Here is a 19446-nt window from a genome sequence, read left to right as displayed (position 1 = left end):
GAAGATAAAAAAAAAATGATTTTTGAAGTGCTTCGAAGATTGGAAAAACCGTTGGCACAAGTGTATAATATCTCATGGGGATTACTTTGAAGGGTACAAAATAGATATTCATGAATAAATAAATAATTTTTGAAAAAACACAAAATTCGCTATACTTTTTGAACACACCTCGTATTGTCGGTTAATGGCGATTTGTGGCCGTGGCAATGGTCCGATTATGCCCATCTAAGAATTCGTAACTTTGTTTGCACTACGGAGCCTACATAGCAATTTTTATGAAGACATCTCATTTTTTACAATTTTGCAATTTCAACGCTCCTTGGGTGCCAAGAAACATGTGTAATTTTTACTCAAACTAGCTCTTAAGCGGATGGACAGACATGCGGAAACAATCACTCGGATGTCAACTCGTCTCGTCATCCTTATCATTTAGGTATATTTAACTACATATCTATCTTGATTAGAAGGAGTATAGCAGTAGCAATTTCCCTCTCTCTTATAGTAGTGATGATTTTATCAAGAATATAGATATTTGAATGGTTAGCAAAGTCTTAGCTGAAAATTGATTCGAAGTGATTGTTTGACATGGTGAATTTTAAAAATTCACCAAGCTTTTTGATTTTAAATCTTTTTAGCGATGGAATGATTCCTTCCTCCCTTCCTTTCTTTGAGGGTGTATAAGTGCATTCTCATTCGGAGGAATATGATAAAATAATAATGATTATTTTTTTGAAGTCTAAGTGCGCATTTCTTCCTTATCTTGGCCTCACAGAATCTGCTTGCTTCCACCTAACATTGTAATTATATTAAAAACTAAGCATTCGTAGCCTTTGATTTATATAAGCATCACTTGTAATTGCACCTTATGTCCTTTTCATTCGCTTCGAATAATTAATAGTACTTCGAGTGAAATCCTGCTGCAAAGGGCTTTCGTAATGCTTAATACTCAAAGCATTCTATTTCATTAGATTTCAATTTAAATGCATTAAGATTTAATTTCCAATAAGCGACAAATAAATTCAGCCAACCAAACAACGTCGCCCAAACACGCCCGCTCTTCCGCTGACCCAACCTCTGCATGCGCTCGGGGGTCAAAAAGCACTTAATGTCTACAATCGTCATACCACAGCGTCGTCGACGCACAAAAGTTTTCGCAAAACTTTCCCGAGCACTTAACACAAATACGAAAATCTCCGCCATTTACTCAGCACTCTTTTCTCCTTTCTTTCTCCCACTGCAGGACAACACGGCGGAACTCCGACAGCAGGATGTGTTTAATCGCGAAAGCAGCGAAGAAGACCAGGATGACGCCTTCCATCGCTGGCTCACGTCCACCGAAATTAACGCCAACAACAACAGGAACAACAGCGGCAGCTTTACTGATTATAACAACAATTCATTGGAGTTAGAGAGCGCGACAGCAGCACGTCGCACAGATTTGTCGGGTCTCGCCGGGACACAAACTATTAACGCAACGACCGCAGCAAAAACAATAAACGACACGAACGCACCAAGGGGCGCGGACGGTGGCGGTGGCGTCGGCGTCGGCATCGGCAGAAATAATAACAATAGCAAAATTGATAATGTTTACTTTCGCAGTTCCTACAATGATTACAGTAGTGAATACAATGGCAGCGTGGTGAATATCGATATATTGCTCACCACTGCGGATGAGCAACAACAAGCCCAACAGCAGCAGCAACAGCAACAGCATAAGGCCGATTTGATTACGCAGTCAAGCAGCAATGCACAGCAGGCGGCAAGGGGCGGCGGCACGGCGGTAGAAAGCAGCAATTCCAGCGCAACGGTGGTAATAAATGCAACAACAACGCTACCAATTGCTGGCGTTCAAACGAGCAGTCCGGAGCGACAGTGCAATGTTATGGGTAAGTCTAGTCTTACTATATATACATATTAGGGTGGTTGGGAAAATGGCAATATTTCACAGCTGTCAAGGAAGAAAAGAGTTGAAAAGAGAATAATTTCATCTTACATTTAAGATTGACCCTAATGTTTCGGTATATGCTTCTTCCTTCACAAATACTCAATTGAATTTCAATGCCAGTTTCTACGCTCCTGTTCTCATATGTGGCGGCTATCGTAGCCAAGCAGGAGTATCGGAGCCATTTGTCAAGTCAGCTGCCGCTGCGATAAATTTATACACACATAATAGCACAACTAATCGGTTGGTGACTCTAAACAAAGCTGCGCACATTTTCATTTTATTTACATTGCCTTAATTTAATTTGCAATGAGGATCTGGGGAAGCCTAAATTAATGTTGTTATTGTTAAATTATTATAAAATTAAATTTGATATTTGATAAAACTTGCATTAACGGTATCTTTAGAATAACAGTTGGTGGAAAGTAATGAGTTCCGACGAAAATTCTCTGGAAAAAACTGAACGAGTATTTTGCAAATATAGTAAATTCAGATTGCTGTCGCTGGAATAGAAATCGTTGTATAACTAAGTATTGATTACTAACGCATCTTTATTAGGACAGTGTAGAAGCCTCTAATACTCCTTGACTAGTCTCGACTTTTTCTCCCCCCCCTGGCAGTACGTCTACTGCTCCCTAGATAGCAGCTACTTCTGCTAGAAATACACTACAGTGATCCGGTATGCTCGTTACAGAAAATAACCCCAACATTTTTCCTTCTTAGCTACGATACACCTCTAACCATTAAAAAATAAAGAGCAGCCACAAGTGGCCTCTGTAACGCAGTGATCCAAGTTTCTAAGAATGCAGTTAAAGAGAGAGAGAATTTCAGCGTGTTCTTACTTGGGCCTCTTCATGTACCCAGCTTGCATGAGCCTTAAAGAACACCTTGCATCCATACACCTACTAGCATCGTCCACAATATTCGGTATTTATGATAGATGTTTATCAAGGATAAGCCGTAGATATTCCACTTTGTCAGCATTTTGAAGACGAAGACCGCGTAAATAGGCATGTTTCGGATCTTATATCTCCTAGACAATTATCTTCTATTCGCCTAGAAGAGAGTCTTCCTCCATAGAGAACATTCTTGGCTCGACTACAGTTACGTAGAGTCGAAACACTACCTTTGCTGAAATCCCCATCTTTTCCCTATTGCTCCTCTACATCAATATAAAGCCGCCGATGCCTGCCGGGCTCTTGCTTCAATATTTTGCCTCCATGAAAGCTTTTTATCAAGTAGGGGTTACCCTATTAACACTACACTATTTCGAACCTTCGGCCAAACATTGTTGAAGGTACCCTCTATGTCGAAAAAGATGCCTACAAGGAATTTCTTGTGCACAAAGGCTCCTTCCTGGCTCATCAGTAGGTTAGTATCGCCCTGCTATTTGAGTTAATGGTCTCTTCTTTGAAGGAGCCTGCACTCCGGAGCAGTAAATCAACTGCCACCTTAACGGCTGCAACCGTTATTGGAAAACACTGCAATAGTCAGGAGGTCTGAAGCTGGCATTGACAGAGAATTGCAGACAGTGAAACCCCTCCACTAACCTTTCCCCCAAGCCTTGTCACATCCGAAAAAAAGGTTACTGTCCCTATTCTCCAACGGCTTCTTTTTCTTCCACAACTCCCTTACCAGTATGTAGGCAGAGAAGGAGCTATCAGAGTTCGGTTTGGCGATTGCATGATCCAAGTGATGCGGTATAAAGTCAAAGGAACCCAGATTCTCTGAGTCAAATAGCAACTTTCGCAGACATTCATCTTCCAACGATGTCTACGGGCACCATGTGCAAGATAGCATTAAGTGACATGGTTAAAGTAGACCTAAGTGCACTGCACATACTGATGAGCGCTATTCATCGAACGCTCTCGAGTTTCTTTGCTAGTGTGGTCTTTTCCAAAGCCTTCTACTACATAAAGATTCCATAGTACATAATAGGCTTAACTGTGGTGTTGTAGAGCCAGAGAACCATTTTCGGTGAAAGTCCCCATATTTTGCGAACTGCTAAAGAAGTTCAGTTTTTTAAGCAGGCCTTTAACGTCTAGGATCCATAGAAGAGGAAAAAGAACTCTACCATGTGAGGTTTCTCTGCTCACATTACTTCAAGCATGTTGATTTGGGGTTCAATCTGGAGCAGTTTCCGTCAGGACGTCAATAACAAGGAAGGAAATATTACACCGAAATGGCCACCGCAAGCCATGACTCGATGATAAATGGTCCCTTGGAATGAGTTAAGTATACTATATATAAGCACTTAGTGTAAGGAATTCCTCAGATTTAAAACAAATTGTGAATTCTTTTCTTTATTTTCATAGTGACGATAGTGTTTTCAGAAAAGTTAAAATTTGTTCTATTGTCCAAGTTTCAAAAAAATGATAAGTAAAAACCAACAAAATTCAACATAAAATTGTATTTAGTGTCTATGAAAACTTTTGCCTGAAAATACCGAAATTAGAAATTTTCTAAAAACATCAACAACAGCAGCAACAATTTATTGCTGAATAACGCAAACACTTGCTTTGGTGAGACCACGGTGGAAATACTTTATTCGGCGGTCTCATTTTGTGTTCTTACACGTGATACCGAGAAATTTTAATGAAACTTATACTTACATACATAAATACATACTTCTGGTTATTGGGTTGGGAATAAATGTAAGAATGTATGTCAGTACGTACATTTAGTTTGAGCTTGAAAGAGTGGAGCAGGCAGCAAATGAACTTTTGGCGCTAAAAAGGTGGGAACAAGCGAAACACACTTTAAAAGCAAACAACAGCGACCTTGAACTGCGAGCAGTGCCAAATTACTGTTAGCCGCAATTGAATAGCGCTCGCCGGGGCTTGGCATGTTTATGCTTCTTCGTGGTAGTCACTTAAGCTCACTCCGTTTGAGTGCTCGGAACATTTGGGGCCGTCCACTTGAATTTCACAGCACTAACTGCTAAGCGCTTCAGGAGTGAGATTTAAGTACCAAACGCATTCTGAAAGAGCAGGTTTTCTGTTGAGGCAGCTTATTAAATTGCCTCAAATAATTTGAGCGAAATAAAACTAATTTTATTTGATTGTATTTATTGCTTTGTTGCGTTAACTCATGGTCGCACTTCGTTTTAATTTAATTAAGTTACTTATAATCAGTTTAAATTTGCACTCTCTCCGCTTTACCATGAGAAGAGTGATGGCCTGATTTTTGGGCGATAAATTATGGACTTAAAACAACTTTCAATTTCACTGTTTTCAGAAATGTTTTGAATTATATTAACAGCATCTGTAATGCTGCTGAAATATCATTATTGTATATTTGATAAACTATTTTACTAGTCATCCTAAACCTTTTATTGCTTCTCCCAGCATCTCGGATGATACCATTTTGCAACGAATGTTTGCACGGAGCTCATCAATGCTCCCTTTACCACTTTAAAAATATACATTTTTATCGATGTCATCTAATAGTTTATACTGGAAAGAACTTGTATGGATGGAACTGAGTCAAGGAAAATATTATCCATCTAGTAATTAAGTTATGGGTTAAGTCCAGGCAGATACAATATTAATTTATGTCCAGGCCATCATTTATGGATGGTTGATTGCACGTGTGGGAATAATTTGAACCATGTCTGCTATGTAGTTAAGTGGTATAATTCCGATGTTATGAAGTTCCTTCTTTGTTCTATTGGCAGTCGGTTTGGCTTCAATATAGACAGAGGAGATTTTTCCGGAAAGAACTCAACACTTCTCCTCTACTGTGGAAAGAAAGTTGCCGAGTAATATTAATTTCTTCTGTTGCCTACATTTTTACCATATAACATTCTTAATTCAGAAATTGGGGGAACAAGCTGGAAGCTATATGCTATAGTAATCCGTTCTGAACAATTTTTTTGGAGATTATATTATTACCTTAAGCAGTAATCCATGCCAAATTTCGTGAAGATCCCACGTGCGAAAGTTTTATATACAAAAACTTGATTCCGATCGTTCAGTTTGTATGACAGCTATATGTTATAGTGGAAGGATATCGGCAGTTCCGACAAATGAGCAGTTTCTTGAAGAGAAAATGATGTTTGCAAAATTTCAAAACGATATCTTAAAAACTGAGAGACTAGTTGTTATATATACAGACGGACAGACAGACAGAGAGACGGACAGACAGACGGACAGACAGACGGACATGGCTAAATGGACTCAGCTCGACATACTGATCATTTATATATACACTTTATAAGCTCTCCGACGCTTCCTTCTGGGTGTTACAAACTTCGTAACAAACTTAATATACCCTGTTCAGGGTATATTAATCATTAGTGTTTAGTATACGGTTGTCTTTTTAAAATACATAAAGTGCATTCATATTTGATTGAAAATAATCAATAAAGAAGTTCCATTAAGTTTTGTGTGTGGAATCAAATTTCTGTGGCCGAAACGTTCAGAATATTGGAAAAGGCCTGCGGTAATAATTACAAACAAGTGTTTTTGATTGGTACAAATTATTCAAAAAGGGCCCAGAACGCGTTGATTGCGAACCACGTCCAGGACGCCCATCAGTATGAACTGGTGATCAACACGTCAACCAAATAAAGGAATTGGTGTAAGAGAATCGACTATTAGTAGAAAAAGATCTTACTGGCTTCGATGGAATATCGGAAGGATCGGTGAAAATCTTTTTTAAAATGAATCATGATTGGTTCCAAAATCACAAAATTTTTTTCTAAAAGTAGCGTTGCGTTAACGTCTGGGAAACAATGCTTTCCAAAATGATCATGAAATGTATTATTACTGGCGATGAGTCTTGGATATATGCTTACGACGCGGAAACAGACGATCAATCGGTCGAATAACGTAGTAAAGGTGAGCCGAAGCCAGAAAAGCTACGTCACAGTAGATCAAGAATCATATTTGTGTTGGCAGCTTTCTTCGATTGCTGAGGTGTAATGAATTCCGAATCCCTTCCGACCTGCCAAACTGTCAACAAAGGAATACTAGTCGAGTGCTTTGCCTCCGAGATAATCCACTGTCACATACTGCTTTGATTCCACTGGCTGACAAATTAAATATGAAATGAACGCTTTTTGTATTTGAGGCACAAATATCACCAATTTTTACTAATTTAAACGCGAAAACACCTACATATTTGCCCTATCACATCAGATTTTTACAAATTAATGCAGGAATGCATTCTAAAGAACTTATATCTCTAACACACAAAAAAACCTGATGTGATACGATAAAATGAGGTATAATTTCATGATCAGCACTACCAAATTAATGGAAAAATATAATCAGAACTTGAACAAGGAAAATTAGTTTTTCGCAAATTTTCAACCAATATCAGCCGCAACCACCGTATTCGCCTAATTTAGATTCGTGTGAGTCGAACTATTCAGCAAACTCACCGCTCCGGAGAAACCGTTTTGAGTCAATCACTAATTCCAGGATGGGCAAAAGTGTATTGAGGCTAAGGGAAATTACTTTGAGTTGCGATACAGATTTTGATGAATAAATTAAAAATTTTAAAATTATGATCAAAATCTTACTATTTATTGCTCATAGTATTTGGTGTTTTGCTGCAAATTAGCCTAGATCTGAGAAGAGAAAAAAGTAGCTCGATCAGTGAACGTGGTATAAGGCGAATCAACTCGAATCCAATTGCGTTTTGACACGAAGAATAGGAAGAATGTGAGCTGTCAAGCTATTCCCATATATTCATGGCGAACAAATTCTATTGATTTTTTGGATTTCTTAATACTAAACCTCTTAACGATTTACCGTTTTCTGTGCTCCAATGGCCAGTACAGAATTTAACAAGCCAATTAAGCATGGTCGCTTCGTCTGATGAAGAGCCGCATAAAATTTATTAATCCAATTTTTGGTATTAGCAAAACTTCAAACATCTAAAATTTGTGTTTTAGTAACCCACAATATATTTTATTACACTGTTGTAAAGTGACATACCGTTTACACTGACTGTCCGAAGAGGGCAGGCATCGCGCCTATGGGTCTCAAGCTCAATATTGAAAGCAGAGCCATGATGTATATTCAGATACCTACCGTCTTAATTTCATTCGGTGGTCTGCCAATACGAGATTGTGGGCTTTTGCAACGTTACTTTCCATGATCGGCGCTTTCAGAGCACCTGGGCGAAGCTCTATCGCCGTGCCTTTTTTAATTTTGTTAAATTCGAACACGATCTCTTCCTCACGCAGTCGAAACATATCTATTATTCCGATTCAGCTTTGAAAGTATAGAGTATAAGAATTTACATAGTAGCTTTCCGTGCTAAAATGACGTCATTATGTGGTGAGGGCTAATACTTATCGAATAACTCTCGTATTACAAAGTAAAAAAATTATAAAAATTTAACATTATTTTAGAAAATAATAATTACAAATACACCAAAATTCACACATAAAATATTTCCTGCGAAAATATTATATTCTACAAGATGCTTAGCGTCTTAAAAAGTTGGTATTGATTAGCTTTTACAGTTACTATGGTTGCTTTGACGCAACTTCCACATATGGGATCATATGTAGATACACACATACACTTCCACTCGCGTATTTAATATGTTGGCAGTTGTTGTTGCACAGTGTTGTTGTTGTTGCTAATACTGCTGCTATTTCAGGTTACACCTTGAGGGCAAATAAAATTTAATGCGAAAACTTCCGAACGTATTAAACTTGTGTAATTTCTTTCAACTTCTCTAATAACATTTAATTTTTCCATATTGGATTGCGTGCTGCGGTGCAGTCATGCTGCGGCGTGACGTAAAGCTGCTCTATATATACACAAATATGCATATGTGTGAGTGTAGGTGTGTGCTTGAGCTCGTCGCTATGTAAAATTTAGCTGGCTTAAAAGTTCAACTCACACTCTCGACGCTGGCCTACATACGCTCCAAGAAGCTGCGCTCACTCGCTTCGACCTAACGGAACTTAGGCAAAATAAATAGGCTCTTCGCGCAAAACTTTTGTCATTAACGTGTGCATTTAATTATTAAAATCGCGCTGCTAAAAATACAACAAAAAAGAGAGAAAAGAAAAAGGCAAAATTGCCCTACCTTTGAGAGGTACCAGAGGTGAGGGCGAAGCGTAAGTGCTCGGCTGTGAGTGATTAATTTGCTTGAGGCATTTGTTGTTGCTTTTTGTATAATGCAGCAACATATGTGTTAACTTAAGATGTAAGCTTCAACTTAAGTTCGGTTGTAAGCTTTATGTATGGTTTTATTTCAATTATTTTTGATTATTATTTTTGAGCCAGAGCAACAACAAGTGTGCGGTTTGCTATACAAAACAACGGCAATTTGTGCAATGAAAAGCAAACAACTTCTTACAGTATCAATTCTAGAAACATCATGTACACATACACCCATACTTAGATACTCATACGTGAATCCGTGTTTTGCATTAATTTGTCTGCTGCTTTAGACATGCTTGTCCTCAGGTTTTGCCACACCCCGCAGCCGCACAAAGTTAGCTCGGACAGAACAATGCGGCGTTGCAGTTCTTGCATTACTTCGCAAACTTTATTGATACGTGTGTGTTTGTCATTCGCACCAAGCAACATATGCAGATATTAATGTCCGTGTGAGCTCGGCCGATGTTATTTGCTCTCCAAATTTACAACTTTGCCAAACTCGACAAACACGTAGCGACTTGCTGAAATATGTTTTCGAACTTCGTTTGCGTTATAAATCTAAATGTTTGGGAAAGTTTGTTGTTTTTTGCTTGCAGCAAGAAACAGCTGTCGGTAGTTTCTAATTACTATGTGTGTAGCATAGAACTTGGTATTTTAATTAGAATGAAGTTTGGCTTTTTTCTTTACGAATCACCAATAAATTTTAAAAAGTTCATAGGTAAAAATATTACGGTTCATTTACCGCTTTATAAAATATAAATTCAATGTTCAACATTTGTCATTTAATTAAAAACTTTATTTATTTTAGTTGCCCCTTCCTGTTTCTTTTCTTAGTCTTCTTCTTCTTCGAACTTAACCATGAAGTTTTTTGAAAAATGTACTATTTTCTATTTTCTACTTCTTCTCATGGAAACGTTTCGTACTGTGGTCAAACTACAATACATATATATGAATGTGTTTCCTCCAGATTGAAATCTCCCCCAAAAGAGTATACTAGTTTTGTTCACCTAACGGTTGTATGTATCATCTAAAACTAATCGAGATATATATAGGGTTATACATTTCGACAAAAAAGTACCCGGAAATTAGAAACAAGCTCTCTCTTCATGATTGTGGCATCGGAATCCGCACGAACACATATGTCCAAAGAGAACTGTTTACGGTAACGTTTTTGAAACCAAAAATTCAGCTTTATCGGGACGAGTCGAGCAAGAACGCGTTTCATACCCAAAATATCAACCAAAAATATTCGAACGGACTCGCGAGAGATGTCGAGCTCTCTTGCCATCTCTCTAACACTTGCTTGACTTTCAAGCGGCACATTTTTCACATTTTTATACTTTTGCAACCAGTTGATACAAAATATTATAGTTTTGTTCATCTAACAGTTTTACGTATCAGCCACAACTAACCGAGATAGATACAGTGTTATAATATATATAAATGAACAGAAGGACGAGGAAAGTTAAAATCCGGTTGATTGTCTGTCTGTCCATCCGTGCAAGCTGTTACTTGAACAAGAATTGAGATATCTCGATAAAACTTGGTATGTGGATATCTTACCCGACCTTGGATTCGGAACCCGACCAACCAATTTCGTTTCAATTTAGGATGCTACGTACCGAATATGATGATTCCAGTATATATAGTTGAGTTTGGACCAAAAATATCTAAGTGTGAGATATACAATTGAACTTTTCACCTTTCCTGATAACAATAATTTTGTGTATTAAAACTGAGTGGAATCGGGTCAATGCTTTTCTAAGCGCCCATATACATGGTTTGTCCGGAAACTAATAGAACTGTGTCGATTTAAACAAATTTACTGAAGAAATACGCTCTACCGAATCCAGTCGATGCGCATACGCCTCGAAGTACAGTCGCGCCGGAAGAAAATCAGTCCTATTACTTTCCGGATAAGCCCTGTACGTAATATAAAGATTTTTGAACTTCCAGATGACCTTATGCTGCATACATCGCCCAATATTTGAGTTATCGCAATAGAAATAAGGAGCGTGTTTTACTCATAACATTGTATCTTTGTACTTCAAATAGATAACATTGAGCGAAAACTTGATCTACCCTCGCATATAACTATTACAAGGATTTTCGAACATCTGCATGATTTTACTCCATGTGATTAGTGATGGTATATAAGGTACCTTAATAAAACCCAGGACACATTTTCTTATTTTGCGGCATGATAATAGTTAATAGATAAAATCGTGTTGATACTACCTCCCACTCCCATATGCTGCATATAGTGTGTATAGTAGGTAGGTAGGTAGGAGTGCAGCCCTATCGGGCTCAATTAGCACTGATGTGCCATTTTGATACACTATTCGTAGAACCTCCTGTATCTGCTGTTACGTTCCACCCTCTCCTTATGGTCCTTTGCGCGTTGGCAACGGCGAATATCGCATTCGATGGAACGATGAGCTGTACGAGATATACGACGACATTGACATAGTTCAGCGAATTAAAAGACAGCGGCTACGCTGGCTAGGTCATGTTGTCCGGATGGATGAAAACACTCCAGCTCTGAAAGTATTCAACGCAGTACCCGCCGCGGGAAGCAGAGGAAGAGGAAGACCTCCACTCCGGTGGAAGGACCAAGTGGAGAAGGACCTGGCCTCGCTTGGAATATCCAATTGGCGCCACGTAGCGAAGAGAAGAAACGATTGGCGCGCTGTTTTTGACTCGGCTATAACCGCCTAAGCGGTGTCTACGCCACTAAGAAAGAAGAAGAAGAAGATAAGGACTCGTATGCTTGTGAGAGGCTGTGGCTTCCAGAGAGGATATCGTCTACATACGTCTGTGTTTTTAAGACTTGTGTTGCCAGAGGAAATTCTGAATTTTTGTCTTCTGCCAGTTCGCTAGATAAGGGGCACAGTTTACGCCAAAGGTAACTGTTTTCAATTTAAAGTCGCGTAGTGGACTTAGCACCATACTCGACAATCTGACGTCGATCTCAACGCATCTCTCCTGTATAGTACTCGGAGAGGAGGATTTCCCATCTATAACGGCCACCTGCAGGCTATCTCTGGCTACATCGCAGAAATGCCTTGCCGTTGTTGTGCTGCTGTGTTCCCTTCGCTCCTCCTCGGTTTTTTGGGCTGAGTTCCGGGTACTTCTGTCGTGGAGCGATTTCTCTTCTGAGCTCTGTTCTTTTGCTCTGTTCTTGAGGTTGTGATTGCTTCCTTTTCAGGTAGCTTTCATATTCCTCTGCGATATATTTGAGGCGTTTTGTTTCAGCCTCATCAACTGGGGTACCGGCTGCCTGGTCTTTGGCTATCTTCCCTAGTATGAAGACCGCCCTCTGGTACCGGTGTTTCCTCAGCTGATTCTGGGATTTTTTGCGTTTCTTTTTGCTGTCTCCTTTAGCCGTCAGTGCACTTTGGTTGGTGCTCATGGCAGCCTGGGAGGTGGACGCCTCCTCCCTTAAATTTGATGTTTTGGTACGTCCGGTAGTACTCTTACTTGTCTCCTGGCTGGAGGCAAGCAGTTCGTCTTCTTCGGATTCCGTTATAGGATTCCTGTAACTCATGTCCGTAGTCGTCGCTGTTGTCGGCGTCATAGTTGATGTTGTAGTTGTTGTTGTTATATTGGTTACGTTCATGTTTTGGTCCCACGAGTAAGCCGGAAAGGGTTGGTCACTCGTCCGCAGAGCCGGTATACGGTGAGAAGGCATCGGAGGGGACCGTTAGCGATCAGCTATTTATTATCCCCCGCTGACCATTCAGCCCTTGGCACGGGTACCTCGACACCTTGGCTTAGGGTGGTGTTGGTTCGGGTATCCTCACAATTCCACAATAGGAGATGGGCGTAAAACCTAGGGTTTATTCATCCATATCACTATTGTGGGAAATTATGAAGTGTCCCTCTTAGTTCGTAAGATTAGAGTGCGTTTCCTTTGGGATGCACACTTTACTACTTAAGCCTCTTCGCCACGACAAGGCGACCAACGTCAAAGAGGTGTGTATAGTACAGTACTTGTCCAATAAATTACGAACGAGAGCAAAAAAACAAAAATATATATATATATATATGGCGACAAAATATTGAACATGATTCAATACAAAAATATAATAATTTAAGTTTAATGTATATAGCATATAAAAAATAATTTTTTTCTAAAATTAGCCAAATATTTATGTTTTTATTAATGATTAAAGTTAGAACTATTTTTTACTTCGTTCGTAATTTATTGGACAAGTACTGTATATGTATATGTAAAATTTCTTGATGTCCGGTCCACTGGCTAACATTATACACCTTAAGGTATTTCCTGGTTTTGATTCCGACAATTTGCAAGAGTATGAAATATTCGGTTGCACCCAAACTTAGCCTTCCTTACTTCTATCTTAATGACTTTGCCCTTAACTTTGTTACATAGAGTAATATTTAGAGTTTTTCGGCTTGAAAATTATTGGAACCGCAGCGAGTTTGATTCCGGTTGAACTGTCTGAATATCCCTTTCCATTACTAATTTAAACGAGCTGCTATATTTTCCAAATTCGTATTAATAAACCGGTTTTGAAGAAAGTGTGAGACAATTCTACGAATACGTTTTGGTGGTTTTCGGCTATTGCATTTAGTACCTACCTCTGCTGTTAAGTCTAGGTGAACTGTTTGATTTAAATTTTCTTGCCGTCAGGTACATCTCTTCGAAGTCAAAGGGCTTGTTCCGTCGACTCTTTTTTCAAGTGCTGAAAATAAAACATGAGTAATTTTGTCCATTTTAACTGCATTCAATTTGAGGGGTTGCGCCATACCACCTAATTTTTTCATATCGACTTTATACCCTAGACCAACGTTATTATGCTTAAGTCCTTTCGAATTTCTTGCCATTTATCAATTTTTTTCCACTTTTTAGTTCTTCCTTGGAAGCGTAAAAATAATCTATTTTGTTGCTGTATTACTTCTGCAACTGTTTCTTGTGTAGATCTGTCTTAAATGAAAGACGCTCTTTTTGGGCGTGTAATGACATTCGTCCACCAATTAAAAGCACATCTTAGTCGCCTGCTTTTGGTCTGAGACATTTTTTTTTTGTGCATGCTGATTAGGCGCATTGACTTCCTTACATTTTCCCTTACGTCCTCTATCCAGTTATCCAGGTCTATTATTGAAATTCTCTTAAAGCAAGGGAAATAGTTAATAAAGTTTATTGTGCAAAGTATTTCCTGTCGTCCAAAACTCGGCTTAAATTTCTCCTGACGTAGACTTCTTGCTCTTTTTACCGAACAGAACTGGTCAGTATGTATCTACATACATCAAGCATGATGTAAAACTTTTAGTTTTCTAACTCATTGCCAGCCTTGCCTTGAAAATGCAGACGATCCTGACCAGTCTACAAATTTTAGGCATATGGCTCAGTCTTATCAACGCATCAAATATATTTTTTAGAAGTGGAACTTATAATAATCCCTTTAATTTAAATAAATAAATAATTATATAAACTTTTCTACTTCTATGTAGTAGTTTTTGGTTCAGTGATTTCGAAATTCAAATTTTCTAACTCAAGACCACACAAGTACTTTCATCCATATTTAATAAATAACTACTACATTCATTACATATGCAGGAAAGTGCAGGTATTGAAATATTTCCATAGAAAAACTTTAAATTTTCCATTTCCCTATTATGCTCACAATTAACTTCCTAATTAATTAAAATCCCAAGTATTTTGTAGAAAGGGAAATGTTGAAAAGCGCCTGCACATGTGAAAGAGAGTGGATTACCCCTAATTCCACAAATATACAGACGCCTTTTACATCACCATTTATTAGTGCAGTAACTTTTCAATCTACCTGAAAACCGTCATACATGTTATACAAGTATTATACCGTTATATATATTTATATGCAAGTGCGTGAATACAAATTAGCTCAATGGTCGCCTGCTCCAGTTAAGGCAGAACGCACAAATAACAAGTTGCCGAGCTGGATTACACGCTTTGTTGCACACATAAATTGCGGAGGCGCTTAACAGTGCCTGCCCTCACACATTTACATTTTTTTAATATACTAGCAAGTGCAAAAATCAAGTAAGATAATACGCTTATGTGCACATCCCTGTAATGAGTGCTGAAACAAAATTTTACTTGCATGCCTCCTGCCGCAGGCAATCGAGGGCAAGGCAGAGTGGGAATAAGCGACATGTGACATTTGCAAAAATCGGTATAAATATGGATGGATAACCGATCCACACATGTACAAGGAAGAGCGAAAATTCTTTCCCACATATAGCGAGCGTTCAAATCTAAAGTCTCAATCTGAGCATGCAAGAAATGCAAAAACTGACTCTGTGATTATGCTTTTGTGTGAACTTAAGCCGCTTCCATGCCTGTTACAGTGTATATGTGTGTGTCTTTGTTCTTAGCTTGCATCACCCGAATACAATTCAAATGGGGTCAGCTTAGTGCACATGCCTGTAAGCATACATGGAGGCGCTTTCGTGTGGGCTCATCAAGTGCGCTTTGGTTTGATTGTTGTCATCTTGAAAGTTACACATTTGCCATACACTAAGCGACTGCAGCAGCTTCACTCAATCATAAGCACACATATGAGCGAGGCTTAGTAATGTATTGCGCCTAAATGTATGCTTCACTTCTAATATGCACGTCGAAAAGTGACTGAAATCTCAACACCAAACGAGGCACAGCACATGCACAGTCTTTTATGTGAATCAATATATAAGCATGCAAATGTGTATATACACAAATATTTATAAATATGTATTTATAGGCGTATCTATGGCACTTGTTCGCGTCGCCACTATTTATTTGCCAGCTCGGGGGCATACTGCGCGCACTTTTCCCAATTCTCAATTGGAACACTAAGCGTGCAAGGCATTTAGTCGCACATACTCACACACACCAAATACCTTTATGCATATGTGTGGGTACATGTGGGCCAAAACGCTTTGCTGCTAGTAAATGCCCGCTGCGTATGTTGGTGCTTTGGTTGCTGTCTCAGTGTTTTCGCACCCATGGGAGGGCTGTCAGTGATACCGTTATACACGTATCTGGCGCATAATTGAAATTATGCAAAACGAGGATGGCCATTACATAACTGCCGCTCATATTCTTTTCTAACGATTTCATTTGCTGTTCTCATGAAATCTACATGAAGTGCGTTTAATTATTAATGTAGTGGTGTGTGTGTATACTTGTTAACACCTCAGGTTAAACATGTGTATGCAAATATATAGATATGTTCGTTTACATACCCATACTTCTTAAGAACATACAGCAAGAAAACTTGGCTCTTAAACGGATACTTTAAATACTGGATACGAAACTTAAGCTCCCACCCTAAGAGGTTGAGTTACAAAAAATGGTCTTACTTCATAACTTGGTCCCCTCTGCCTTTTTGTGTGCCAGTTAATGCCCCCGAAAGTTTACATTGTGAAAGAGGACAGACTGATGGGCTTGCAGTCCTTCGCCGTTACCTGGGCGCCCATAACAACCTTTGGAATGTACGTAACTATTACTATTCTGCAGGCTCCGGAATATATCCCAGTTTTACGCAGTTTGCCATCCGACCTCTTGAACTTGAAAGAGTTGATCATCCATGTCATATGCCGCTCATCCAGAAACCTGCACAATGTTCTTGCAGTACTCTGACAGGTACCTCTTAATGGAATGTTACATGTCAATTGAAAAGTCCGTTCTGACGCTATTAGAACAAAGCCGATATGATTTTTAGTTAGTCCCAACCTTATAAATTTGACAAAGGATCATTATTTGTGAATTATGTATATCATTTTGAATGTAGTAAATTTTTTTAGCGTGAAAAAAATTGAAAAAAGCATTTCGCGTGTTGATAAAATTTTGCTTTTTGAGGAAAAAAATACAGTTGATGCAAGTACTTGGCTTGATGAAGAGTATTCGAACCCTGTCCCAGGAAAAATCAATCGTTAAGGATTGTATGCTAAGTTTAGACGTGATGAAAGGAGCCCGAAAACAGTGAACGCAGAAATCGCCCGACAAGTTTATTATAGACGAAAACTTCAAAAAGTCCACAAAATTATTTTAAATGGCCGTATAGTCAACTGAACATGTACATCATATCATTTAAGAATATTTGGGTAAAAGAAATCTCTGTGCAAAGTGGATGCCCCGCGAGCTCACTTCTAACCAACACCTACGACGAGTTTTTGATCCGGATCAGTGTTTGGAGATGTTCAAGCATAAACTGCACTTTACGGGCCCGCTTCACAGCTTAAGAATCTCAACAGTCAGGTGGTACACTTATGACGTCTGTATTTTGGGAAGCTCATGGAATAACAGCGAGTATTAAGTATATAATGATATTGGACCGCGACCAGCGACTATTTTCTGTTCGCAGATCTCATGAGAATGCTTGCTGGAAAGAAATTGTCGTCGAATCAAGAGACTTAAATTTTATAAGCATAGACGGAGTACACATTGTGATTTATTTTCGCTCATCAGATATTACACATATCTGCGTTCATATATGCATATTGCATACAAAAAAAAGGGCAATAACATTTAGATATCCGAATACAATATTATTCAAACCGGGTGCTGTTGCACTACGAAGAAAATTTCAAAGTGAAAAGGAATACCGAATCGCGTAGCAGCGAGGTGTTTCGGGAAAGAGCACAAATCCAACCAAGATAGAGTGGCCAGCTCTCTTCGTCTTTTCTCGTCGTCCCTTCTCCTACTAAAACCGATTCTAGTGCCAAACTGAGTTCTTATCTGTTGGAATTTTTATAGATGGAATGTATTAAAAAATCTATGAAAATTGCATACAGCCTTACTTAAAAAACCGAATATCTCGTGAAGTACTAACAATAACGATTTTGAGCTCGAACTTTTTTTATAGCAAATAAAATTTCCTACAAATTTGTCATGTAAGTTTTTCCTATAGCTCCTGTCATTTACGAGATATATACAAAAAAAATGCGAAATTCTTGGAAAAATCGGGTTTAGAGCCCCGTACTACCTCACCGGTGTGAGTTACGACTTTGTTGCACTGGGCACTTTTGTAGAGTGAACGATTCTGAGTAATATGCGCCTAAAGTCAATGCCATAAAGTACCTCTGAGTTGTAGGAATTTAAAGATAAAAACTCACGATTGTAGTCTATTTTCAATGGAAAATTTTACAGACCTTGGTCCAGTTCTTAATGTTAATATTAAAGGTTAAAATTTTCAGGGAATTTTTTTAGGGTATTTCCAAGGAAATTTCGTGACGGGACTGAAAAAAATTTAAGCTCAATAAAAAAAACACCCTAATGTACATATTTGGTTCATAAGGTTAACACAATTTTGCGTTTCACAATGCAAGTTTTGTAAGCATTCGTAATAATTAGACTCTCTGTAGATCAGCCAGTTGTCTCAGATATTCAGTGATGCTCTTTGGCGTTATATTACTGTGATCAAGTTGAAAGGTAAATTTTTAATTTATATAGTCAAAGTTTAGAGCATCAAGTAGATGATCAGATAGTATGTTATGGTATGGCAGCGATAAACCAAAGAATTTCGGAGAATTATCAGACTGGAAGAAGAGAACAAAAAGCTCTTCTGTTGAATTTCCAACCATGTGCATTTGGACTCATTCAGGATAATCATGAAAGCATGAATAATGACAAAGTTTGAACTCCGAACTTGAAGAAATCTTGCAATGTTAAAACATTTTATGGATGCCAGTGCAAACTCAATTGTCGGAATAACGAACTGAGAACCCAAATGAAAGAATATGAAAATGCAATTGAATGCATTTCAGAAGTTTTTTTAAATAGACGACATTTCATTGGACTTGATGCTTTTAGAGTTATCCCATAGGATTAAACTCCATTTTTCCTCTTTTATATGAAGGCTACAAATCCGTTTGCTCATGCACATTCATTAAGGCTTCATTAATTAAACACCTTCCTGCCAGGAAATTGCGCCACAAAAACGCAGCCTCTCCGCACCCCCCACCATAAAACACAAACATTATAAGCGCTCAGCCCGTTAAAGGTGTGAACTTGTTGACGCAGCTGTACACGCGCTCTGCATGGTGACCCCGGGCGTATGAGCAACTAAACCAGTGCGACTGTTGTGCCTGCTGCTAAACGCGCGGCGCAGAGCGAAATTAAAATCAACAAAATAAATTAGAAACAACACGCACTTTTGTACAACAACAAATGCAAATACACACTTGCATCGCTGTATGTGTGCGTCCTGTGTAGATGTGTTGATGTGCTACGCGCTAAATAAATAAAAATTAAACAAAGCTACTGCCACACGCACACATACACGGGGGCGCAGTGGGACCGCCCTAAACCAAAATGGCGCACGGCAAACGACAAATAAATTGTTGAATAAACAAAAAGTAATGCCTCGGTGATTGCGTAATGTCATG

At 38.7% G+C, this 19446-nt stretch overlaps 1 protein-coding gene across 1 annotated transcript in view; it reads left to right on the top strand.

The window, feature by feature from the left end:
• Window positions 1–19446, top strand: part of LOC105229326 (myb-like protein Q) — a 103319-nt gene that overhangs the window by 58942 nt on the left and 24931 nt on the right. Inside the window, exon 6 of the mRNA XM_049451799.1 lies at window positions 1241–1886. Coding sequence (XP_049307756.1) covers window positions 1241–1886 — 646 coding nt within the window. The remainder of the gene's footprint in view (window positions 1–1240; window positions 1887–19446) is intronic.

The sequence above is a fragment of the Bactrocera dorsalis genome, chromosome 3, assembly GCF_023373825.1.
Source record: "Bactrocera dorsalis isolate Fly_Bdor chromosome 3, ASM2337382v1, whole genome shotgun sequence".
NCBI lineage: Eukaryota > Metazoa > Arthropoda > Insecta > Diptera > Tephritidae > Bactrocera > Bactrocera dorsalis.
The sequence above is the reverse complement of the archived record's forward strand: the minus strand, read 5'-3'. Positions and strand labels throughout refer to the sequence as shown.